A 26,194-nucleotide genomic window follows, 5' to 3' on the forward strand; every position below is an offset into this window, starting at 1 on the left:
AGGTCATTTGTTAAGCAATCTATTGCTAGTTAACCTTTTAAAGTGACAATATATTGCCAGACGCCTGTTTTAGGAGACAATTTACTTCCAATTTGCTGTTGTTGTTGTTTAACATTCCCCACCTGGAGCAAACCTTCCAAGCAGCACGGGCTAAGGTGAGCCCGTAGTCCAATTTACTGTCTTAAGAGACAATTTGTTCCACAGGCCACAGAAGCTCCTCTTTAAATCCGGGTTCTCCTTGTTTGAAACTCCGCAACTTTACCGTAAACTTAAAAGCCTAGTTTGGGTCTAATGGGCTGTTGCTGCTTGTAATCCTTTATTGTCCTTTGTCATTACTTGCTTCATGGGGGGTGTGTTGGAAGCCGGCGGCCAGGATTTATGTGTGTCCATGAACGGGTCACGCGGTCCTGGGATGAAATCTATATAAAAAAGTGTGTATCCAAGGTTGGAGACCAGACGCTAGTGGCTAGTCTCACTCAACTTTACAAGGGGTAATGGTCGGGGGTAGGGAGGTGTTATAGGCGGGATGGGGTCAACCTCACTCCCCCAATTTAAGATGGGGTCTTCTCCCATTTTGACCCCCCCCCCCTCCACGACCCCATGAAGACTGAATTTTTTTCAGCTTTGTTGAACAAAGATCATAAAATAGACAGAGGCAGAATCAGAGACCCGAGCATCGCCGGGTATACCCCCTTCTAGTAAGGAAATGAGGTTTAGCATTTAGCTTAGCATTTTAAAAGCACTACAATCACCTTCTGTGGTTGATTGTTCAATAAATCCCTGAACTATATGTTTAACTGATCTCTAACCCTGTCTGTGGAGGACAGAAGAAAATGTATATATGCTGGTTAGCATTGTAAATGTGTGGCCACGTCTGTGGTAGAAAATAATAAAAAAAATGAAATGAGGAAAATCTCACACTTGAAATGGTTGATAATCTGATTTTTGGTTGATTGTTGGAGACGCGTGACGGAGCCCGAGAGCTTTACTCTGAGGTGTGTGTGTGTGAGGGGTCGTCCAGTGGTGTAGTGGTCTACGTCCTCGACTCACAACCAAGGATCCCATGATCGATCCTCGTGGGAGACGGAAACGTTTTGGCACCGTTTCCTTTCACCCGATACCATCTAGCAGGGGCGTCTGAAGGTTGCCATGGTGACGGTAGCCATGGCAACATGCACAGCCTCCATGATTTCTTATTTGACAAGCGTTAATGACTACTTCACCCTCCCCCCCTACCACCCACCACTCAAACCACCCCCCCCCCCACACCCCCACTCCCCACCTCCTTTCCTCCCCACCTCCTTACCCTTATCCTTATCCCCACCTCCCCACTTCTCCTTATCCCTGTGTCGCGATCCCACGATCTTTCCTCTTCCCTCCCCTACCTACCCCTCCCTTCTGCCTCTCCACACCCCTACCTTCTCTTACCTCCCTTCCTCACCTCCCTAAGGGTGTGTAGGAAGGCAAGTACTTACCTATCAGTCTCTACGGGTGGGAGTGAGGGCTAGCTCCCTGTACCCGGCCCACAAGCCTGGTACCTGCTTCGTTACAACCTAACTACTCTGACTTTCAAAGTCTCTGTACAATCTGGCCTTAAAGTTATGGCTGGAGGTGGCTTCCACAACTTCCTCTGGTAGAGTATTCTACTTGTTAACTACCCCTACAGGGTACGAGTACTTTCTGACGTCCCTTCGGCTCATTTGTGTTTCCAGCTTCCACCTGTGTCTTCTTGTCCTGCTTTCTCTCAGTCTGAAGAGCCTATCCTTCTCCACCTCAGTATCTTGTAAGTTGCGATCATATCCCCTATGTTCCTTCTATTCTCTAGAGTTGTGAGACCTAGTTCCATTTACTTGTATTCGTAGCTTAGTCCTCTTAGCTCTGGCACCAGTCTTTTTAACACATCTTTGTCCATTGTCAATTTCGGCCTAATGCTAACCAACCACTTGGGCTGGACGGTAGGTAAGAAAGGGGGGTAAGAATAGGAAGGTAAGGGGTGTGACTACGAAGGTAAACGGTAAGAATATGAAGGTAACAGGTGTATATGAAGGTAAGTGAGTATATACGATGGTAAGGGTTGTATATGCATGTATGAGGGGGTGAGTATGCAGGTATAAGGGGTGAGTATGCAGGTATAAGGGGTGAGTATGCAGGTATAAGGGGTGTGTATGCAGGTATAAGGGGTGAGTATGCAGGTATAAGGGGTGAGTATGCAGGTATAAAGGGTGAGTATGCAGGTATAAGGGGGGTGAGTATACATGTATAAGGGGGTGAGTATGAAGGTATAAGGGGGTGAGTATGCAGGTATAAGGGGGTGAGTATGCAGGTATAAGGGGTGTGTATGCAGGTATAAGGGGGGTGAGTATACATGTATAAGGGGGTGAGTATGCAGGTATAAGGGGGTGAGTATGAAGGTATAAGGGGTGAGTATACATGTATAAGGGGGTGAGTATGCAGGTATAAGGGGTGTGTATGCATGTATAAGGGGGTGAGTATGCAGGTTAAAATCGATGTTGCCACACACTCGACCCACGACTACATAGCCTTCACCTATTGCTTGGACAATCTTCACATGGCCAAGACAAGATTCGAATCTCCTGCCAGGAAAAAATCTCTGCCTAGTCATTTTAATTTGGGACCAATTAAAAGCTGATCCTGTGAGTTAAAAGGAACTAGAGCACATTAGACGGGATTAAACGTCAGGTCGTATCTTGCGTTATGTCTTTCACATGTTTCTATCAAGGTTTCTATGGCGGCTTTAACCGGTGGGCGTTGAAGTAGATCATCAGCATAACAGAAACATTGGCCTTAGTACTGTCTGTGCAACAGCCAACATTGGTCTTAGTACTGTCTGTGCAACAGCCAACATTGGTCTTAGTACTGTCTATGCAACAGCCAACATTGGTCTCAGTACTGTCTGTACAACAGCCAACATTGGTCTCAGTACTGTCTGTGCAACAGCCAACATTGGTTTCAGTACTGTCTGTACAACAGCCAACATTGGTCTCAGTACTGTCTGTGCAACAGCCAACATTGGTCTCAGTACTGTCTGTGCAACAGCCAATATTGGTCTTAGTACTGTCTGTGCAACAGCCAACATTGGTCCTAGTACTGTCTATGCAACAGCCAACATTGGTCTCAGTACTGTCTGTGCAACAGCCAACATTGGTCTCAGTACTGTCTGTGCAACAGCCAACATTGGTTTCAGTACTGTCTGTGCAACAGCCAACATTGGTCTTAGTACTGTCTGTGCAACAGCCAACATTGGTCTCAGTACTGTCTGTGCAACAGCCAACATTGGTCTCAGTACTGTCTGTACAACAGCCAACATTGGTCTCAGTACTGTCTGTGCAACAGCCAACATTGGTCTTAGTACTGTCTGTACAACAGCCAACATTGGTCTTAGTACTGTCTGTGCAACAGCCAACATTGGTCTTAGTACTGTCTGTGCAACAGCCAACATTGGTCTTAGTACTGTCTGTGCAACAGCCAACATTGGTCTTAGTACTGTCTGTACAACAGCCAACATTGGTCTTAGTACTGTCTGTGCAACAGCCAACATTAGTCTTAGTACTGTCTATGCAACAGCCAACATTGGTCTTAGTACTGTCTATGCAACAGCCAACATTGGTCTTAGTACTGTCTATGAAACAGCCAACATTGGTCTTAGTACTGTCTATGCAACAGCCAACATTGGTCTTAGTACTGTCTGTGCAACAGCCAACATTGGTCTTAGTACTGTCTATGCAACAGCCAACATTAGTACTGTCTATGCAACAGCCAACATTGGTCTTAGTACTGTCTATGCAACAGCCAACATTGGTCTTAGTACTGTCTATGCAACAGCCAACATTAGTACTGTCTATGCAACAGCCAGCATTAGTACTGTCTATGCAACAGCCAGCTCGGCTGGTCCTCAGCTCTTTCAACACTGGCTGGAGATAGAGAATAAATAATACAGAACTAAAGACAGCACCTTGTTTGACTCCATTTTTTAGTGAGAAAGATTCAGAGAGGACATTATTCCTCAGCTAATTTACACACCTGATGAGACATATATATATCTAGCGATGACACGACAAACTCTCCCGCTAAGCAATTCTCGTAAAAGTTTGGTGTGTTTAACTTTGCCTAAAACTTTGGAAGCTTTAAGAAAGACTGCTGGAACATTATTACCTTGTGAGTTGTTTGTCCAAGTTGGTGAAGGATAACCGGAGGTTTGCCCTCGTTATCCTGCTGATGTGTGCCTCAGGTGTTAGGTCACAACTTGTGTCCTCTCCCAAGTCTTTCTAGTTTCCAGTATGTTGTTTTAGATTTAGCTACTCAGAACGAAGTGTCCTTGTAGCACGGGCTATGGTGAGCCCCAGTTTTCAGTAGTTAGAAGTTGTCTTTCTTTGATTGATTGATGTAGATTAAGCCACCCAAGAGGTGACACGGGCATGAATAACCCGTAATGGCTTCCCTTTATCCTGTATTGTATTTGAGGCGTTCTTGCTCCAAATCCTATCCTCATAACCTTGCATTTGTCAGGGTTAAATTCTAGTAGGCATATCTCAGATTATCTCTGGAGATAGTTTAGGGCATCTTGTAATGCACTGCAGTCCTCCTCAGGTCGATGGAGCCGGTGGCTGAGTGGACAGAACACTGTACGCGTGATCCTGTGGTCCCGGGTTCGATCCCGGGCGCCGGCGAGAAACAATAGGCAGAGTTTCTTTCACCCTGATGTCCCTGTTACCTAGCAGTAAATAGGTACCTGGGAGTTAATCAGCTGTCACGGGCTGCTTCCTGGGGGTGGAGGCCTGGTCGAGGACCGGGCCGCGGGGACACTAAGCCCGGAAATCATCTCAAGATAACCTCAAGATAAGGTCTGGTTGGCCTCATTAGCTTAGCATCGTCAGCAGTTTATTGTTTAAGATTTAGCTACTCAGGACGAAGTGTCCATGTAGCACGGGCTATGGTGATCCCGTACGTCAGCAGACATGGTTAAGGATGACCTTACTTCCTCTTGTTTGATCGTTTACACACATTAGCAACAGTATGGGGCCTGGTACCGTCCCTTGTGGCACTCCACTCTTAAATATGCCTTTATTTGTGTTTGTGTTTAGAAGACAAGTCGGCAGACGTGTGACAGAACACAGCGGACCACAACAAACTGCGTCTTCATATAAACGAGCTCGTTTCGTTGGTATTGCCTCGGGTGCGTCCTGTCCTTCCTTTATTTCAATGATCTTCTTATACAAACACCTTTTGTGACCTGAAATGTTGCAAGACTTACTCCAGGTGTTGCAACACCATGGCTCCCACGGCTGCTTCAGGCTTCATGTATACCATCTGCTCCGGGTTGTGAAATATTAACTTCGTGTCAGCTTTTCAGCTTCTTACAAATGACGCACAAATCTTCAGAGCTCTGCATTCTTAAAAGCAAACTTTCCCGTCTGAAACAAGAGAACACAATATTAAGTTGTGTTGAAAGGTTTAAAAGGTGAAAATAAGAAATGTTTGAATCCAAATTTCAAGCGAAACTTCGCCGAATAGATAGTAGATAGTAGAAAGTAAAAAACACACAATTATATGTTTATAAACATTTGTTAATGTCCGTTCTAACATTCACTTCAAACTGTGTATTGTATTTAGATTAACGTCGTGTCATAGGTTATTTTAGGAAAGGTAATTTTCTTTATACCATTTTACCTGTCATGAATAACATCACATCTCTATTTACAAAGCTTAAATAGAGGCTTCTTACCAGGCTTCTTGTAGTAAGTGGTCTAGTCAATCAGGCGGTTGGACGCGGCTGTGATTAGTACATATTACATTATAAAAGCATAAATTATCATCATTGAGTTTCATAACATTAATAGCCCAACTTGCTTTTAAATTTGCCCAAAAAGTAGCAAGTAGCGGAATTTAAAATTTGGGAGCGCGGGGCTCACAAAAGTAGCCCAATTCGCTACCTGAAGCCCAATCTGGCAATCTTGGGCTGGCGATGGTCGCATGGTTGCTGGGTCCGGCACCAGAGATGTGGTCAGGTACGGTACCTGGAGCACGTTCAGGTACGGTACCTGGAGCACGTTCAGGTACGGTACGTGAATTGTGCGTGCACAGGTATACGGGCTTCACTGCTGACACGGTTCACCGCCCGGACTCTGAACATGACGAGTGGCAGACACAGTCGCGTGTCAGACAATTTGTCGACCTTTCTTCAGACAGATTTAAGCTTCTCACGCTTCAGTCATGCACCGTTTCACTCAGCATAAACTGTCCTTCAAACTCGTCTCTTTCATTAGTCAATTACTCAAATGATGAAACAGATGAATCGCGATGAAGCTTGGCACTTCTCTCTGTGGCGTCTGATGAAACCCACCGTAGTAATTTCGTTGGTTCTCGCCAGTTACACGTCAATGGCGTAAAACATTTGGACCACAGGTGGATTACTGGCTGTTAGCAGATTATTTGTCGACCAGTTCAATTAACTTGACGTTGTGTGCGGGGTGAGACGACGTGGTCTAGCTAGGGGCCAGATAGTGCTACCCAACATCGCCTTACGTTAGCAGTAGTGATGGCGGGAAGAAGGCCTGAGCAGCGGGTCAAGCGTCTCTAGCTTTACTGATTGTAGACTCCTCATTCCACTCATGAGAGAAATCTTCTGATAGGTCGCCATAGGTCACGTTACCTTGAGGTGCTTCCGGGGATTAGCGTCGTCGCGGCCCGGTCCTCGACCAGGCCTCCTTTTTGTTACACACCCCCCAGGAAGCAGTCCGTAGCAGCTGGCTTAACTCCCAGGTACCTATTTACTGCTAGGTAACAGGGACATCAGTGTGAAAGGAATTCTGCCCATTTGTTTCCGCCTCCACCGGGGATCGAACCCGGAACCTTAGGACTACGAATCCCGAACGCTGTCCGCTCAACCGTCAGGCCCCCGTGGGTCCAGCCTGTTGAAAAATAACTTGAATTAACAATTATATATATATATATATATATATATATATATATATATATATATATATATATATATATATATATATACATATATATATATATATATATATATATATATATATATATATATATATATATATATATATATATATATATATTGCTTTGGTCTATTTTTACGCCCAAATAATTATTTGCATTCAATAAATATTTAGTCATTATGATGGAATCGAACCTCCGTTGATGTATTCATCACGACAGATGTGGAATTGATATTAATATATTGGTGTATGTATTAATTTAACACGGTCTCTGGCGGAAAATATATGGGGGCGTTTTTGCTGCGGAGTAAATCTGTTTCCATTTTATGTAATTAATCTGTAACTATTGCGACAATGATTTCGCGTGATGAATTATTGAGCAGTAAACGTCAGGTCCAATTATGGTATACATGAGTTGGGTTTGGTGTGGGGGGGAGGGGGTACTGGGGCTAGCCTGAGCCTGTGTGGGGGGGGGGTACTGGGGCTAGCCTGAGCCTGTGTGGGGGGGGGTACTGGGGCTAGCCTGTGTGTGTGGGGGGGGGGGGTACTGGGGCTAGCCTGAGCCTGTGTGTGGGGGGGAGGGGGTTCTGGGGCTAGCCTGTGTGGGGGGAGGGGGTTCTAGTCTGAGCCTGTGTGGGGGGGGGGGTCGAGGCGGTGGTTCCAGCCTGTGGGTTAAAAGTAACTTTATACATTATATAAATGTATATTCTCTCTCTCTCTCTCTCTCTCTCTCTCTCTCTCTCTCTCTCTCTCTCTCTCTCTCTCTCTCTCTCTCTCTCTCTCTCTCTCTCTCTCTCTCTCTCTCTCTCTCTCTCTCGTGCGTGCGTGCGTGCGTGCGGGCTGGCTAGTATTAAAACTCTAGGACGGTATTTTCTGTGCCTGATTCAAGCAACCTTTTATTGCTAAGTTTTTACAGACCACGTTTGCTGGCTCCCCGAACATGTTGGTTTATCATTTGGGCTGGCTGTACGTAGTCGGCTTCCCCCCCCCCCCCGTAAATGCTGGACCCCCACCAAGTTGGACCCCACCATGCTGGACCCCACCATGCTGGACCCCACCACTACCCCCTCTATGGTGAACCCCCATAACTTGCTCCAAGCTGGACCCCCACTCAAAGTTGTTCGCTTTTCTGACACGATGTTATGATAGCAGGCGGGCTGTCCGCCTTGCTGACACGATGTGTGGGTGTTGGTAGCTAAGCTAAGCTTGCTGTCTCCTGTCAGGGAGCTGTGTGTGTGAAGTTCCTCACATGTATTTCATATATTGATGCTCTGTTCTTTGTCTGGTCTGTATTTCATCTTGGAGTTATGTACTGAGGGACTTGATTTCCTTCGATAAAAAGATCCAAACTCTTGGGCCACCAGCTGTGAGAGTGGGACGTCTCATCTTGGGCCACCAGCTGTGGGAGTGGGGCGTCTCATCTTGGGCCACCAGCTGTGGGAGTGGGGCGTCTCATCTTGGGCCACCAGCTGTGGGAGTTGGGCGTCTCATCTTGGACCACCAGCTGTGGGAGTGGGGCGTCTCATCTTGGACCACCAGCTGTGGGAGTGGGGCGTCTCATCTTGGACCACCAGCTGTGGGAGTGGGGCGTCTCATCTTGGGCCACCAGCTGTGGGAGTGGGGCGTCTCGTCTTGGGCTACCAGCTGTGGGAGCGGGGCGTCTCATTTTGGGCCACCAGCTGTGGGAGTGGGGCGTCTCATCTTGGGCCACCAGCTGTGGGAGTTGGGCGTCTCATCTTGGGCCACCAGCTGTGGGAGTGGGGCGTCTCATCTTGGGCCACCAGCTGTGGGAGTGGGGCGTCTCATCTTGGGCCACCAGCTGTGGGAGTGGGGCGTCTCATCTTGGGCCACCAGCTGTGGGAGTGGGGCGTCTCATCTTGGGCCACCAGCTGTGGGAGTGGGGCGTCTCATCTTGGGCCACCAGCTGTGGGAGTGGGGTGTCTCATCTTGGGCCACCAGCTGTGGGAGTAAGGCGTCTCATCTTGGGCCACCAGCTGTGGGAGTGGGGCGTCTCATCTTGGGCCACCAGCTGTGGGAGTGGGGCGTCTCATCTTGGGCCACCAGCTGTGGGAGTGGGGCGTCTCATCTTGGGCCACCAGCTGTGGGAGTTGGGCGTCTCATCTTGGGCCACCAGCTGTGGGAGCGGGGCGTCTCATCTTGGAGTAATCCTTCTAGCATTGAGCCTGTTAATATTTCGACAGTGTTGCACATCTTGGGACAATCACGGGGTGGGCCCCACGTGGGGGTTATGTTGGAGAAAACGTCTGTATGAACAAGGCTTCATTACTAATCATAACACTGCTTTGTGTGTCAAAATTATATTTTGTTCCCAAATGTTTGTGAACAAACAATAGAACACACACAATTAATAATAATAATAATAATAATAATAATAATAATAATAATAATAATAATAATAATAATAATGCAGACGAGGAGTCACAATAACGTGGCTGAAATATGTTAACCAGACCACACACTAGTAAGTGAAGGGACGACGACGTTTCGGTCCGTCCTGGACCATTCTCACAATCAACTTGAGAATGGTCCAGGACGGACCGAAACGTCGTCGTCCCTTTACTTTCTAGTGTGTGGTCTGGTCAACAATAATAATAATAATCCTCGACTGAAGATAACGTAAAATGCGTTAGACGTATAGTCCAGGAAACAGTGCTTTCCAGTTTCCAGAGAATCCTGTCAGTGACGGAAATGAAAATGGTGTTTTTGCTGAGATTCCTGATTACTGGATATCTTCCCGCCACCACGCTAGACGCCCTCGCTTGTTTACATCTTGCCTTTTTCTTCTGCCGTCACGTGATTCCGTTGACCTCTTGTTAAAACGAGTAAGTTTGTCTTGCACTCAATGATCAACAATATATTAGTCATCCCAGAATTTATTTGGCAGAAATGTGTTTTTTTTGTATTTTGCAGGTCCAAAAGTTATGTTGGACTGTACACCGCGCCTGGCGGCAGGAATGCATGACATGCCACTGTTCAATAAAGCCAACACGTTGTCTGTTGGTTACTGCTGTCACTTTGCATATATGATTGTGCTTCCGTAGCAGTTGTGAATGGCGTCCTGTGACACGTTTGTTGCCGGCAGTCAGCCGGGGATCGTTACTGGACTAGCGTCAGGTTGGCAGCCAGTCATCATTAACAAGGCCCCTTAACCCACTGTTTGTTAACGACAAACACTTTACACATGACTCAAACTTATATCGAACAATTCTTAGGTCATGGACTCACTCCGAATCACATATTTCTAGCCTAATCTAGGCCTAACTATACACACAATTCTAATATATATATATATAATCCAGCTCTATAAAGGATCATGTCTGTTCAAGGTTGAGGCTTGGGGCTAGCTTCAACTAACTTTGCGAAGTGAATGGTCTGTGGTTCAGGGCAGACGTAGGCTAGTTGGGGTCAACAGAAATCTAGAGATAATTAGATGTATGATATAGTATGTTATAGTACTCTGCTATAGTCACATACTGACTCACACAACTTATTTTCTCACTGCCCGCAAGCTTATTTATTACTTAAATATTTTAAACAATTAAGTCCAAAACTTTTTATAGTACTGTGAACAATTATACACTGATCTTTTGAAAATTAAAAACAAATTCTAATCGTGATAATTTGCACAACGTAGATGCATAAAGCTGACGATCCTCCGACAGCTTCAAAGTCTTAATGGAGAGAGAGAGAGAGAGAGAGAGAGAGAGAGAGAGAGAGAGAGAGAGAGAGAGAGAGAGAGAGAGAGAGAGAGAGAGAGAGATAGAGAGAGAGAGAGAGAGAGAGAGAGAGAGAGAGAGAGAGAGAGAGAGAGAGAGAGAGAGAGAGAGAGAGAGAGAGAACACAGATACAAAAGCAGACAGAAGAAGGGGAATATTTGAAGAGGGAAAGAGAGATGGGGAGACAGGTGGAGAGGGGAAGTGAGAAAGATGGGATTGTGGAGGAGTGGGGAAGGGGGGATTTTTGGGAAGAATGGGGGATGAAAGGTGGAGAAGGGAGGGAGGGAGAGTTTGAAAAGGTTACAGAGAGAGGGGAAAATAGGATGAGGGGATAGAGACCCGAGCACAGCCGGGTAACTCCCAAGTAATTTATGTAAAATAAATTCAGATTTTATGTAATACACATTACATAAAAACTAACGAAAATCGAGTTTTTTGTGGTCGGCCGTCGCTTGAACGAGCATAGGCCTAACTTGGGTTACAAATTTGACTGTAGGCTGTGTAGAAAATAGTGACTACCTAGTTCATGTCTTGTATAGTCTTAGGTACATTTATATAAAAAAGTATCTTTTTCATTAGTAAAAAAGGAGCGGCCTGGCATAGGCCAATAGGCCTTGTGCAGTTACTTTTGTTGATGTTCTTTAATTGCATGAATTACCCACTCCACCACAGCAAGATGTGTGCAAAGATGAACATATGTTTTGAACGTTATCCAAATTACGAATTGATTGTTATGTTTTGAACAACTCATATGTCCTGACTGAGGGTAGGTATATGTCCACGCTCAGTCCTTCCTCTCCCTGCCTCTGTGTCGCAGTAGGCTGCGTGAATGGTTGGTACAACTGACTTGTGTTCCACTACCCTCGAGGGAACCTGCTTGGTGTTAGATATATTCGGGTAACCCATCATGTATACTCAGATAACCCATAATATACTCAGATAACCCATGATATACTCAGATAACCCCTGATATACTCAGATAACCCATCAAATATACTCAGATAACCCATAATATACTCAGATAACCCATGATATACTCAGATAACCCCTGATATACTCAGATAACCCATCAAATATACTCAGATAACCCATCAAATATACTCAGATAACCCATAATATACTCAGATAACCCCTGATATACTCAGATAACCCATGATATATCACGCTATTGTGATCTCCTAGTATACCTTAAATATTATTCGCTGGTGACCTTTGCTCTACGGTGATACAGGAGTGGATATAATATTGTTTTGTGTCAAGTAACGTTAAACTCTTGTGTCAAGTAACGTTAAACTCTTGTGTCAAGTAACGTTAAACTCTTGTGTCAAGTAACGTTAAACTCTTGTGTCAAGTAACGTTAAACTCTTGTGTCAAGTAACGTTAAACTCTTGTGTCAAGTAACATTAAACTCTTGTGTCAAGTAACATTAAACTCTTGTGTCAAGTAACGTTAAACTCGAATATTATTCAAAAAACAATGTTTTAACGGGATGAATCAAATTTCACAAACATTTACTAACAAACCTATTTAATCACCTCGTTACCGGAGGATTTTAAAGCTATTGTCGAGACATATAATTGTATTCTACATAGGGCCATTATTATTGTTTGAAATTCAAGTGCCAAACTGTTCCATTTTCTGTAGAATATTTAAGTCACACAGAGGGGGGGGGACTACTTAAGATTCACTCTCTGCCTAGAGTTTTAAGTACAGTTGGTGGCTGGAGTGGCATACAGAAGCCAAGGGTCCTAGGCACGCCACAAGTGGCACTAGTGCCATTTTATTTTGACCCTACGCGGCGTGCTCGGGATATGGTAGATTGTTACTGGATATGGTAGATGCTGGCCGGAGTTGGTGGCCAGCTCTATTGTTCCGGCCAGCTCTATTGTTACTAGATAGAGTAGATGGCTCTATTGCTACATCTTGACAACAGATTTGATCTTAATAGTTACCCGGTCTATACGCCCTGGCGAGGGTCCATAGAGTCAGATGAGCAGTAGTCATCAAAGGCCTCAGGTCGGTTAGTAATCACTGAAGTAAAGCCACATAAAGGGCTGACCTAACCTGAAGTAAAGCCACCAGTAGGTTGGTGGTCTCCGACATAAAGCCACAGGTACGTTAATATTCATAGAAGCAGCTGAAGTATAGTAGGAATAAAGAAACCAATAAATCGTCTGAAAATATAAACAAGTGAATTGATGACTGAAGGACAGAAGAAGTCGCGAGAGTGAAACTGCACGAAACTTTAATCCACTTGACTTCCGAAGCCTGCAGCTCTACCTACTGAGCCATCAACACCCTCTTAATAAGGAAGGAATCCAGACGCACCTATCTGCTGCCCAACTGGAACTTTAAGCACTCCTCATTAAGGGGATGTTCGATTGTCATGGTCACTAAAGAAAAAAATATGAACTTTTCGCTTTAATTGGTCGAGAAAACATTCCTGGTGAGTTTTCAGAACCAAATATTTCACCTAAACAGTTTCGTGGTTGTTCTGTTAGATTACTGACAGTAATACTCTTAGATTTAATTAATTAGATTCTAATACTGTTAGATTATTTAAGATAGATTCTTCACACTCACTGGAAACTGAGAGTATTGATGTTACTTCACATTTTCCTAAATAAAAATTGCAGATATATACGAAAATTATTTATATGTTTAGTATTGAACAGATGTCATACAAATACAGTATTATTGAGACAGTATTGTGGGTAGTGAAATGGGTGGGAGTCGAAGACCTTATATATATTGCTTTCTTTTTCTCAGTAAGTTGACTTCAGCATTGGACTATGCTCAATACTAAAAGTATAATTACTGGAGGATAGTGTGGTGTTTTAAATTACCATTCCAGAGTTAAAAGGGCATTAAGCCCAACACCAATATGTTATATTTGTATATTTGCTAAATACTTTTTTTTAATTATTCGTTTTTGTTTTCAGGTAAGGGCGTGTAACCTGTGACCATGATAACGAGGTCGTTTGGGGAGAGTCGTAAGTTATCACACAGATGTTCTTAAGAACATAAGAACAAAGGTAACTGCAGAAGGCCTATTGACCCATACGAGGCAGCGCCTATCTATAACCACCCAATCCCACTCATATTGGGAACACCATCTAGCTCGTATCTTGTAACTCTATCATCATTACCTAGCCTCAAAGTTGTGTACTTTGACTTTAGCAAAGCTTTTGATACAGTGCCACATGAAAGACTGATTAAGAAGATAGAGGCTCATGGTATTGGGGGTGCTATATTAAGCTGGATTAGGGCATGGCTATTCCAAAGGAAACAGAGAGTTAGTATAAATGGAGTCAAGTCAGGGTGGGAAAATGTTGTAAGTAGAGTGCCTCAAGGCTCTGTCCTGGGACCTCTGTTGTTTATAATATATATAAATGATTTAGATTCAGGTTTGAGTAGCAACATTTGCAAATTTGCCGATGATACAAAAATCGGCAGGGAAATTAATACGGAAGAAGACTCACTATCACTTCCAGTTGATCTAAATAGGGTTTTGAAATGGTCAAAGGATTGGCGATGCAGTTTAATGCTGATAAATGTAAGGTTTTGAGGCTAGGTAATGATGATAGAGTTACAAGATACGAGCTAGATGGTGTTGAGATTGCGAAGTCGGATTGCGAAAGGGATCTGGGAGTTATGATTAGTAAGAATTTAAAACCAAAGGATCAATGCCTGAATGTTCATAATAAGGCAAATAGGACACTAGGATTTATTAATCGAAGTGTTAGTAACAAGACACCTGGTGTGGTTCTTAAGCTATATCTTGCTCTGGTTAGGCCCCATTTAGATTATGTGGTTCAGTTTTGGTCGCCGTATTATAGAATGGATATAAATTCACTTGAACGTCTCCAGCGTAGGATGACTAAGTTAATTCCCCAAATTAGAAATCTTTCATATGAAGAAATATTAACAAAGCTTAAGTTGCATTCACTGGAAAGGCAAAAAGTTAGCGGTGACATGATAGAGGTTTACAAGTGGATGAATGGACATAACAAAGATATTAATAGGGTATTAAAAGTATCAACACAAGACAGACCACGAAACAATGGGTATAAATTGGATAAGTTTAGATTTAGGAAAGACTTGGGTAAATACTGGTTCGGCAACAGGGTTGTTGATTTGTGGAACCAATTACCACGTAACGTGGTGGAGGTGGGGTCCCTCGATTGTTTCAAGCGTGGGTTGGACATGTATGAGTGGGATTGGGTGGTTATAAATAGGAGCTGCCTCGTATGGGCCAATAGGCCTTCTGAAGTTTCTTTTGTTCTTATGTTCTTAAAAATTCCCAATCAACTGTTGTTATTGTTATCAACAACCTTCTGCTGCTTCGGAGCTCATTAATTGTTTACTAATTGTAAACAAAGCCGCCAGAGATTGAGAAAAGATGTACAGGTTCGTAAGTGCTTGCGTAACTGCTTCGTGAATCTGGCCCCTTGACTTTGGCGAAGCTTTTGATACAGTGCCACATGAAAGATTGATTAAAAAGATAAAGACTCACGGTATTGAGGGATTAATATTAAGTTGGATTAGGGCTTGGTTTGGATTTAGGAAACACCTGGGTAAATACTGGTTCGGTATTAGGGTTGTCGATTTCTGGAACCAGTTACCGCGTAACATAATAGAAGTAGAACCCCCTTGATGGTTTAAACGTAGGTTAGATATATATGAATGTGTGCATATAAATTGTGTGCATATAAATAGGAGCTGCCTCGTATGGGCCAATAGGTCTTCTGCAGATACCTTCATTCTTATGCAGGAGGAGTCACAATAACGTGGCTGAAATTTATTGACCAGACCACACACTAGAAAGTGAAGGGACGACGATGTTTCGGTCCGTCCGTGAGAATGGTCCAGGACGGACCGAAACGTCGTCGTCCCTTCACTTTCTTGTGTGTGTGGTCTGGTCAACACCTTCATTCTTATATTCTTGTACTATACACCACAGTACACACACTGTACACAGATCTTGTACAGATTCCTCTATTCTTGTTCATTGTATTTCCTTCTCACCCCCCCCCCCCTATCTGAACAACCATCTTACCTCACCGCCTCAGGCCAACACCGGCCTATATATGCAAGAACAGTGACTGTGGACTTATCACATTCACTCCAAGATCACTTACGGGCTATTCATACCCGTGCCATCTCTTTAGTATCTTCATCAACCAATCAGTCATCAGTGATGAAGTTTATTGCGTGGCTGCTCCTGGTGGCTGACTGTGTGCCCGAGCCAGAACCAATCTACAGTGCCAAAGGACCTCAGCAAGAAGCTCAATTTCCCGACTTAAATAATAATGAGACCATCGGCGCGCTCCCCGAGATGGCGCTCTATGAAACCGCCGTCGTGTTCATCGAGACACAACTTGAGAATACAACACCCGGAGACATACTTGACGACGTTCATCTCAATGGTGAATCATCTTAAGATCATCCTAAGATCTTGGCTTTCCTTAATCGACACTGACCTCCAGGACGCATTCGACGCCGCTTGAATGGACAAACTGCATTCTTGACCAGACCACATACTAGAAAGTGAAGGGACGGCGACGTTTCGGTAAAACTGATAAACTGATAAAAACATTAACTTGCACTATCTGTCATTAATTTGCACGAGCTGTATACCAGCGATGATTTTGTTGAACACTTGAATAAACATAAGAACTGTTTAGTGTTTTTTTCAATGTAAATTCCCTCTGCTATTAATGACGATGATGGTGAAGATTAATCCACCTGAGGGGTGCCGCGGGCATGGGTCACCATGGATGTTTTTGGAGTGATTAATATCTGGGTGTGAGGATAGTTGTGGCTAATGAGGTGGTTAGCGAGACGCTGACCAGTTTTCATCAGTTCCCAAGAGGCCTTTGGTCCTGGTGTGATGAATGAGTGGTTATACAGTGTCGCTAATATTAACCCTCTCCTTAAACTTTTATGTTATGTATATTATGCTAATGTGTTATGTATACTCTATGAATATTGTTGCAGAAGTACGGCTTAAAACACATATTTGTATGCACAATTACATCTATTTAATTAATTGTACTCATTAGGCATGTTGTATACTCTTATATACTGATAAACTCTTCCACTGTTCCGATTTTGTTACCTTTATGCGTCTCCATTTGTGTTACACTGCTCACACTGCTCCACTCTTGTGTTACACTGCTCACACTGCTCCACTCTTGTTAATCCTCAGTGTCCTGCCCGTCGTGGCGAGGTTTGGTGGGCGGCTGCCGAAGTGTGATGCTCAGTTGTCGTTTTAGATTTAGCTACTCACAACGAAATGTCCATGTATAACGGGCTATGGAGACCCCGTAAGAAGAAAAATGTCTTTTTCGTATGTTCTTCCTGGTGATATGTTTGTCTTAAAATGTTCTGTTTTGTAAATACAAACACGAAATATTTTACTAGTACTCATTGCTTTATTTATAATGGCACTGTCTTCTCCCTATTCTTGTTTACTACTTTGGGAGGACAATTATTCTATAATTATTATTACAAAAGTGATGAGTTGGATATTATCTCTGTACTGGCTGGATAACAATGCGTGGAGCAAAGATTTAAGAGTCGGTATGAATGATGACATCATGTAAATTATTATCAATTGTATAATTTATGGTACATAAAAAACACACGATGATACTGTGAGATCTTGCAGGCGATGAGTGACAATAACGTGGCTAAAGTATGTTGACCAGGTGAAGGGACGACGACGTTTCGGTCCATCCTGGACCATTCTCAAGTAGCTGTGAGATCTTTTATGTATTACTTTTGTTATTTCTTCTCTTGTAAAATGTAGACTAAGTTGAATGAGGCAGGAAATAAAGCCATTTGAATAATTTTAGGATGCCAGTGAAATGGTGACTGAGATAGTGAGAAAGGAATTTAATTTAGAGAGTATTGGGAATAAGGTTTCTAAGATAAAATGTAGCTTCGGTGATTAGATTAATGAGCAGCTGGGCGAGTTAATGAATTATTTCCACTCTGCTCAAAAAGTGGGATGAAATGAACACTATATTTTAGTGTACCAGGAGAGGATTTATGACAACTCCATTTTCTTTTGTTACAAAATATGATGTATTGCAATAATGTATTTTATTGGCTAAAAACGGAAGCCAGAATGTATTCATTCACGTTTGACTTTTATCAAGATGGGCGTAATTAGAGCTCTAGGAACTCTTGGAATTTGAGGACACTACTGGTGGAACCTGTCTTGGTTCCTTCCACAAGTTACAGCCCCGCTCCTGTGCTAGGTAAGTCCACTACGGGCTCAACATAGCCCGTGCTACTTGCAACTTTTTGTTCCAAGTAGCGAATCTTAAACAACATGGTCACCTTCCGGTGAATCCGTCTCCAGCATTGACCTCTGGGCATCAAGTTCAAGTATGTTTATTGAGATAAGAAAAAATACATCTTAAAGGAAGCCCCCCTATGGGCATCATCTCTCCCTGATAAAGGACTTACACTCTCCAGCGGAGTTCTTGTTTTCCTTAACTGTGTGTAGTCTTCTAATTTATGCACAAGACAATCAATTTATTAACTTGATTTTGCAATATTATTATTATCATGGTGTGATCCCCATTGATAACTTGACCATATTGAGTTGAACTTTAGGAAACTACTCCGAACCAGTCCAACCACACGGAGTATACCTGCTTGTATATATCATACTTGTTTACCCAATGTATTATTTTGTTTAAAACAGTGTAGTATTTGACATGTCAACATGTTCCATTCACTTACTGGTTTTCAGATTTTCAAATTTTCTTCTGTATATTTTCAGTGAAATAATTTTATCATCTCTTCACTTATGGAAATTAACTTAAACTTTTTTTTTACTTTGTCATTCCTAATAAGCTTTGTTAGCCTTCTGAACCTTCCGCTCTTCCCTATGAAAATAAAATGTTTCACTATCAATTAAATATCAATTATTAAATTGAATTTCTGTGAGGCCTTGATCCCCACTGTTTATTTTAATTTATAAATTTATAACGATTCATTATTACTGGGCTGTCGCAAGTCAGTTTCGTCAGTTAAGATTTGTTGTATTATATCTCATTATTAAATTGAGGTGTGGAGATTAAATCTAATCTTGTATAGACACCTCCAGTTAATAATATTAATTCGATTTCCCAATTAATTAACATTTAGTGACTAATAATAATTAGCTCTCGCACTGATCAACAAGTGGGGGGGGGGGGAGGAAGTGGTCCACTATTATATATTATATATCACTATTATATATTATATATCACTATTATATATTATATATATATACAATGTATATATATTATACTCGCTCTGATATTTATATTCTGCGCCTTATAGTAAGCAGAAAACTGTGCTTTCTGTGTTTCTGCGCCGGCAGAAACGGTAGTTTCTTTCACCCTGGTGCGTCTGTTCACCTAGCAGTAAATAGGTACCTGGAAGATAGGCAGCTGCTTCCTGGAGGTGTGTGTGTGTGTGTTAGAGAGAAATATGTGTAGTAACATAGGACATAGGACAAATAAATTGGTTAGAAAGGCGGGATCCAAGAGCTAATAGCTCGATTCTGCAGATTACAAATAGTAAAAATACACACACACAATAGAAGAATTTGCTTCCTTTGTTTGTCCAGCCTGAGCTGTGTGATTTTACGCTGTTTCCTGAAGATAGCGAAGGTGGGGGGGGGGAGTAGGTGGGGGGTATATGTGTTCCTTTCTCGCTGGATTTGTCGGATTGTCCTTAAAAGATAATAAAAAAAGTCCAGTGTCTTGTTTCAATCTTTTAAAAACTTCAGTGACTCGTTTCAGTGCTAGCTCTTTGTGTGTGTGTACTCACCTAGTTGTGTCTGCAGTATCGAGCATTGACTCTTGGATCCCGCCTTTCGAGCATCGGTTGTTTACAGCATTGACTCTGGTCCCATTTCCCTATCATACCTGGTTTTAAAATTATGAATAGTATTTGCTTCCACAACCTGTTCCTTAAGTGCATTCCATTTCCCCATTACTCAGGAGATAGATTAGGTGTTACGTCCACACCCAGGTCTCTTTCTCGCGTCACAGGTAGGCTGTTCCCCTTCATTGTGTACTGTCCCTTTGGTCTCCTATCTCCTAGTCCCATTTCCATAACTTTACATTTGCTCGTGTTGAATTCCAGTAGCCATTTCTCTGATCATCTCTGCAGCCTGTTCAGGTTGCAGAGGATCCTGCAATCCTCATCTGTCACAACTCTTCTCATCAACTCTTCGCCAGTCCGACTTCTCGCCCCTTACCTGTTAGGTAGTTCTTTATCCATATGCTAGGACCTTTCCCCCCACCCCCGCCTGCCTCTCGAGTTTGAACAGCAGTCTCATGTGCGGTACTGTATCAAAGACTTTTTGGCAGTCCAGAAATATGCATCTCTGTCCTGTCTTATCCTCGTTATTTTATCGTCGGCACACACACAATTCCAGGTGTGTGTGTGTGCGCTTAACGGTCAGCAGGGCCGAGCTTTGGCTCCCGGGCCCAGCATTCGTATAATGACAATAAATGGAGGCAGACTAACTTATTTTCCATTCTCTCTCTCCCTCCCTCTCTGTCGCCCAGATGTTGATCTCTCTCTCTCTCTTACCGCACTCACGCACCAGCACCTTTGGTACCTTTTCAATGAATACAACAAATATAATCTTTGTATTTTGTTACAGGTATGACGCTGTTCTGGAACGTGTAGCTGGCTCGTCTGCCGGACTGGTAAAGTACAGATACAATGTATTGTATTGGGAATACAGCCGAAGGGGTGTGTGTGTGGGGGGGGGCATTCTCGTAGTCTTTGTTGTATTATTGGGTACTGTGGGTGACTGTTAACTTGTTATATCTGAGAGGCACACGACACCCCTAACTTACTGTACTTGCTGTAACGAACCCAACATATAGTTGTGTGTTACATGTTGTGTAATCCTATGTATTTATAAATTCTCCTATGTATTACTTACTATAAGTACTTCTATGTATACATACTAAAATTACTCCTATGTGTACATAAATTCACGTTTATTAACCCATCCTCCTGTTAAGATAGTACTTTTTGTAACTATGTGCACCATAGTACAAATATTGACGTACTAAGTAATTAGAAAGTAGAGAAAGTGCGATATATAGTTAGGCGTAGGTTAAGTTAGGTAAATAGGCGAATCTGTTGGCGATTATTTGCTTCTGAAGTTCATGGGTGAAGCATTTGCCGAAGTAAGATTCGAACAGAGGTCGTCGACGAAACACTGTTTGAGAAATGTTGGGGCACCCGTTCAGTCGGTCCTCTTCAACAAAGGTCAAATGCTCATTAATCCAGCCGCCAAACCCCCTCTTCATGGATGAAAAACGGTCTACACACGACTCACAACTGATGACGTTCGAACATTTCTCGAAAAGTGCTTTGGTGTCGACCTATGTTCTTCGTGTGAGCATTAACACAACAGGAAGGAAGCACTAGGAAGGGGGGTCAGGATTTGGGATGGGATGGGGGGAAGGAACAGTGCCCATTAGGACGGTCGAAAAGAAAGATGAAAACTCTCAAGAACTGCGTTATTATACTGATATTCGGTCGTTAAGTCGTGGAACAGAACGACACTGAAGCGCTCTCGCTCTCAGTCATAATATTTCCTGAAATATTAAGGCGATGAGTCACAATAACGTGGCTGAAGTATGTTGACCAAACCACACACTAGAAAGTGAAGGGACGATGACGTTTTTAAATTAAGGTGTTAAGGATTTGCGCCGGGCCAGGATACGAACTGCTCGCGGTTCGTATCCGATGACAAAGCCAGGAACGCCAGGCGAGTGTCTTACCACTACACCACGGAGACTGGTAAATGAGACTGGTAAATTGGGTTGATGATGATGATGTTATTCTTTTGTGAGAGCATCAATCATGCCGCCTGGAGGAAGGCTGTCCTTGTCTCGGGGCGCATGAATCGTGTGACATCTGCCCCGCCCAACCCGTCCTCGACTCAAGTCCGTTACATTCAGCGGTCGACCCCACAGACGCATCCATAAATTTTAACATGCTGTTCATTCAAAACGGGAATTTTCTCAAGTATAAATTAATATTATAATATATTGGCATTATTAGGTGTTTAGGTTCTGGCGATTATTTGTATTTGTAGTACGTGGGTGAAGCATTTATAGCGTTGCGATTCGAACAAAATTCGTCAGTGAAGCACTTGTTCCGGATATGTTCGAACGAGTCGTGAGTCAGTTGTAAACCGCTTTTTCATTCATTCATAAACATTGGGTTTGGCGGGTGGATGGAATCACTTTTGGATCTTTGTTTGACGGGCTGGCCCCGCCATAGCGACGTGAGTTCGAAACCGCTTGAGTTTCTCTAACCAGTTGGTGGCTAAACTGGTGACGCATTGTTGGTAGTCTTGTGTGATGGTAAGCTTCTATGGTAAGACAGCGTCTGGGATTCTCTTGGATGCAGGTTCGAGTCCTCGTCTCGGCCCTTGTTCAGGGTAAGTTTGTTTCAGCTTATTAATTACATTCCTCCACCCAGGGTAAGGCACTACGGGGTCACCCGTAGTGTCCGTGCTACTTGTCACATTTTGTTCCAAGTAGCTATATTAAATATTTAATATATTTAAATATATATTTTTAATATTTAAATGTATAAATATTTAATATATAAATATTTTTAATATAAATATTTAAACTCCATCTCTGTTACCGTCCTTTTCCAGGATTTATGTTATTACGATTTATTCGTTGTATTAAATATTAGTCTCCTCTTGGTTCCATTTTCTTTGTCCCATGTATGGGAAACTCTCGTATTTGTTTCACTGTTTAGTAGTTACGGGTCAGTGGGCACAAATGTTGCGGACTGAATTTTGGGAAGTGGTCAGGCTTGCGGGTAACCGCGCTCCGGTTCATGGATTTACACAATTGCCCCGAACTGGCTTTTGTTCGTAATTTACGCGGGCGATATGTTACAGATTTTTCCCACAAAGAGAACAAACAGAACAGAATAACATTATATAGTGTGTGTGGAAGGCTGAGCTGAGCTTAATTTCCCCCCCCCCAGATCATATTAGTATGATAATCAGGATTGACACACTTGATTGACAGGTACAAGAGGGGAATACAAGACTTCCTCAAGTCCTTTATTATGGTAATCAGCGAATCAGCTGTGGGACGAATGGCAAGGTGAAAGAGTGATGGCAATGTGGAATAGGGGACACTGAGTGGTAATTAGGAGAGGACCGTGAATGGGGTGTGAGTGGCTGTTTAACCGGTTGGTAGAGGGGTGTGAGTGACAGGTGAAGCAGTTAGTGGAGGGCTGTGAGTGACAGGTGAAGCAGTTAGTGGAGGGCTGTGAGTGACAGTGAAGCAGTTAGTGGAGGGCTGTGAGTGACAGTGAAGCAGTTAGTGGAGGGCTGTGAGTGACAGTGAAGCAGTTAGTGGAGGGCTGTGAGTGACAGTGAAGCAGTTAGTGGAGGGCTGTGAGTGACAGTGAAGCAGTTAGTGGAGGGCTGTGAGTGACAGTGAAGCAGTTAGTGGAGGGCTGTGAGTGACAGTGAAGCAGTTAGTGGAGGGCTGTGAGTGACAGTGAAGCAGTTAGTGGAGGGCTGTGAGTGACAGTGAAGCAGTTAGTGGAGGGCTGTGAGTGACAGTGAAGCAGTTAGTGGAGGGCTGTGAGTGACAGTGAAGCAGTTAGTGGAGGGCTGTGAGTGACAGTGAAGCAGTTAGTGGAGGGCTGTGAGTGACAGTGAAGCAGTTAGTGGAGGACTGTGAGTGACAGTGAAGCAGTTAGTGGAGGACTGTGAGTGACAGTGAAGCAGTTAGTGGAGGACTGTGAGTGACAGGTGAACCAGTTAGTGGAGGACTGTGAGTGACAGGTCTAGAAAAGTGTTACTATGAGAATGGAGTAACTGAGAAAGAAGAGGAGTAGAAGGAGGATATTAAAGTAGGGTAATAAATGTCACTGAAATCAAATCACTATTTTCTGAAGGCTGTTCACGTTAGAAAACTTCAGGGAACTTCTTAACGCGGGTTTTTGTTCAGAAAAATAAACACGTGGCTTCCTATCTCTTCCACCTTTCCTGTCCCTCTATCCACCTTTCCCGCCCCTCTATCCCATCTCGTATCCTTCCATCCCAGGAAAAAATCTAAACTCTAATGCCGTGATTTTACTTCTGAATTATATATTAATTTTAAGCGTAGATCATAGTTAATACTTCACATTGGTTAGAAATAGAGAAGATTTCTGCTGTTTGGCATATTGTGGGATTGTGTACGTTGATACAAGTTAATTCAACTCTGTCCAAAAGTTGACCCTTAACTTAAAACTTAACAAAAGTTAAAAGTTGAACATTGACCAGGCGTTGTCTAATCGTTGACCATGCGTTGAGTAAACGTTAATTAAACTCTAATCCAACGACAGGTACAACGCTGAGCCAGGTATAATTAAGGGTTACTCTGACATGTTTTGCTCCCTGGATCAGTCAGGTGGACTCGAGAGGAGGTAATCCTCCCAGACTTAATCTTGTTGAAGTTCCTCTACTGCTCACCAGAGGTGCAGGTTGTCGTCCTGTGCCAGGCTTCATAAGAACAAAGCCTATACGAGGCAGTTCCGGCAGTTTTGAGAATGGTCCGGACGGACCGAAACGTCCTTCTGACCAGCTGTGGTCACTGGTCAGAACATCCTCTCTCTGACAATGAGAGTTTAAGTTAAATACAATTACGCTTATCATAGTTTGGATTACACACCATCACACAGGAAGCCCAACAGAATATTTGTTTCAAGCCAGGATTTAGGCTTTTGTTAATAAAAGGATTATGATCGTATAGTCATTGTAACCACATAATCCCTGGATTTGAAGAACTGTTTATTAAACTTTTTTTATTTTTATTTGTTTTTACGTATCACTGTTACTTTTAGATAACGTCAATTTAAATAGTTGCTGGCCTTTTTTAGACTAATGTTATTGTAAGTCATTTGTACGCGATTGGGTATATAACTTATTACGAACATAAATACATTTATCCTTTGGTTTTAAATTCTTACTAATGATAATGACCCCAGATCGCTTTCACAATCCGACTTAGCAATCTCATCACCATCTAGCGCGTATCTTGTAACTGCATCTGGCAATCTTTTGACCATTTGATAATCCTATTTAGATCGTCTTGAAGTTATAGTGAATCTTTTTCAGTGCTTATTGCCATCCTGATTTGTGTATTATCGGCAAATTTGCAAATATTGCTGCTGCTCAAACCTGAATTTAAATCATGTGTATATATTATGAATAACAAAGGTCCCAGGAAAGAGCCTTGATGCACTCCACGTACAAAATTTTCCCATTGTGACTTTATTTATTCTAACTGTTTGGTATATCCGTGCCTTAACCCAACTTAATATAGCACCTCCCAGTACCTCATAGGAGCTGCCTCGTATGGGCCAATAGGCCTTCTGTGCTTTTAGTTACTGTAAAAAATACTATATAATTTTTTGCGTTAAACTAGGTTCAACTCTATATAATAAATCTAACAAAATTGTACATAATTAATTAAATAATAATAATGCAATTAAACAGGTTATCATCCCGAAATAAAATAAGATTTTTTTTTTATTATTTCGAATTCATATAAAATACACAGGAGAAATTATAGGAAAATCTCCGCTGGTGAGAAGCTCTAGTATTGCAGAGCAACTTGATGGATATAATAATAATAGAGGTTGGTTAAAACATAGAAGAGTTGCCAGAGTTGGCGTACGCAACTCTGCGTATCAGAATGACGCAAATGTTAACCTACTGTGAGCTTAAAATTTATTGAATAATGACACGTCATGATTCTTGAACGTCAGCATCGAGTGATGATTCTTGAACGTCAGCATCGAGTGATGATTCTTGAACGTCAGCATCGAGTGATGATTCTTGAACGTCAGCATCGAGTGATGATTCTTGAACGTCAGCATCGACTGATGATTCTTGAACGTCAGCATCGACTGATGATTCCTGAATATCAGCATCAACTAATATTTCGTCAAGGCCAGTGTCTACTAATTCAACAAGGTCAATGTCCCCATTGTCAGTGATCATTGATTCGTCACTGTCAATGTCTAGTGATTCCTCAGTGTCACTACCTGATAATGACTCCTCGAAGTTTAATAACGATAGAACCTGCGAGTCAACAACTGATAATATCTCGGTGGGACTTAAGACATCCGATAGGTCTGTGAATATGTCAGGCTGCATCGCGTAGTTGTGAAAGAGAGGGTCGATTGCATTACCCAGGCCTTGAAATACAGGGAGGAAAGCCTCCTGGAACGCAGCCCCTGGGGCGACGAGCGGGTCAGGGAAGGCCAAGCACTCAGCCAGCAGGGCCATAGACATCAGAACCTTCATCCTTGGTGGTGGTCAATAGTTTCCAGAACCTTGATTGGTTGATTGTTGAAGATTAAGACTAGGCGAAAATGCAGCACTAGCCTATAAATACTTATATAAATACCTATAAA

The 26,194-nt window shown here is 42.8% G+C and overlaps 2 protein-coding genes across 2 annotated transcripts in view; one reads left to right on the forward strand and one right to left on the reverse strand.

The window, feature by feature from the left end:
- LOC123750571 (leukocyte elastase inhibitor-like) overlaps positions 1 to 26,194 on the forward strand; it is a 365,203-nt gene that overhangs the window by 153,820 nt on the left and 185,189 nt on the right. The window lies entirely within an intron of this gene.
- LOC138364486 (uncharacterized) lies at positions 25,524 to 25,934 on the reverse strand. Its single transcript, XM_069324131.1, has one exon. The coding sequence runs from the start codon at positions 25,932 to 25,934 to the stop codon at positions 25,524 to 25,526; it is 411 nt and encodes a 136-aa protein (XP_069180232.1).

Source organism: Procambarus clarkii, chromosome 13, assembly GCF_040958095.1.
Source record: "Procambarus clarkii isolate CNS0578487 chromosome 13, FALCON_Pclarkii_2.0, whole genome shotgun sequence".
NCBI lineage: Eukaryota > Metazoa > Arthropoda > Malacostraca > Decapoda > Cambaridae > Procambarus > Procambarus clarkii.

Bases quoted from the DNA above. Each gene is read 5' to 3' on its own strand.
- LOC138364486 (XM_069324131.1), bottom strand. From the start codon at position 25,934: ATGCAGCCTGACATATTCACAGACCTATCGGATGTCTTAAGTCCCACC.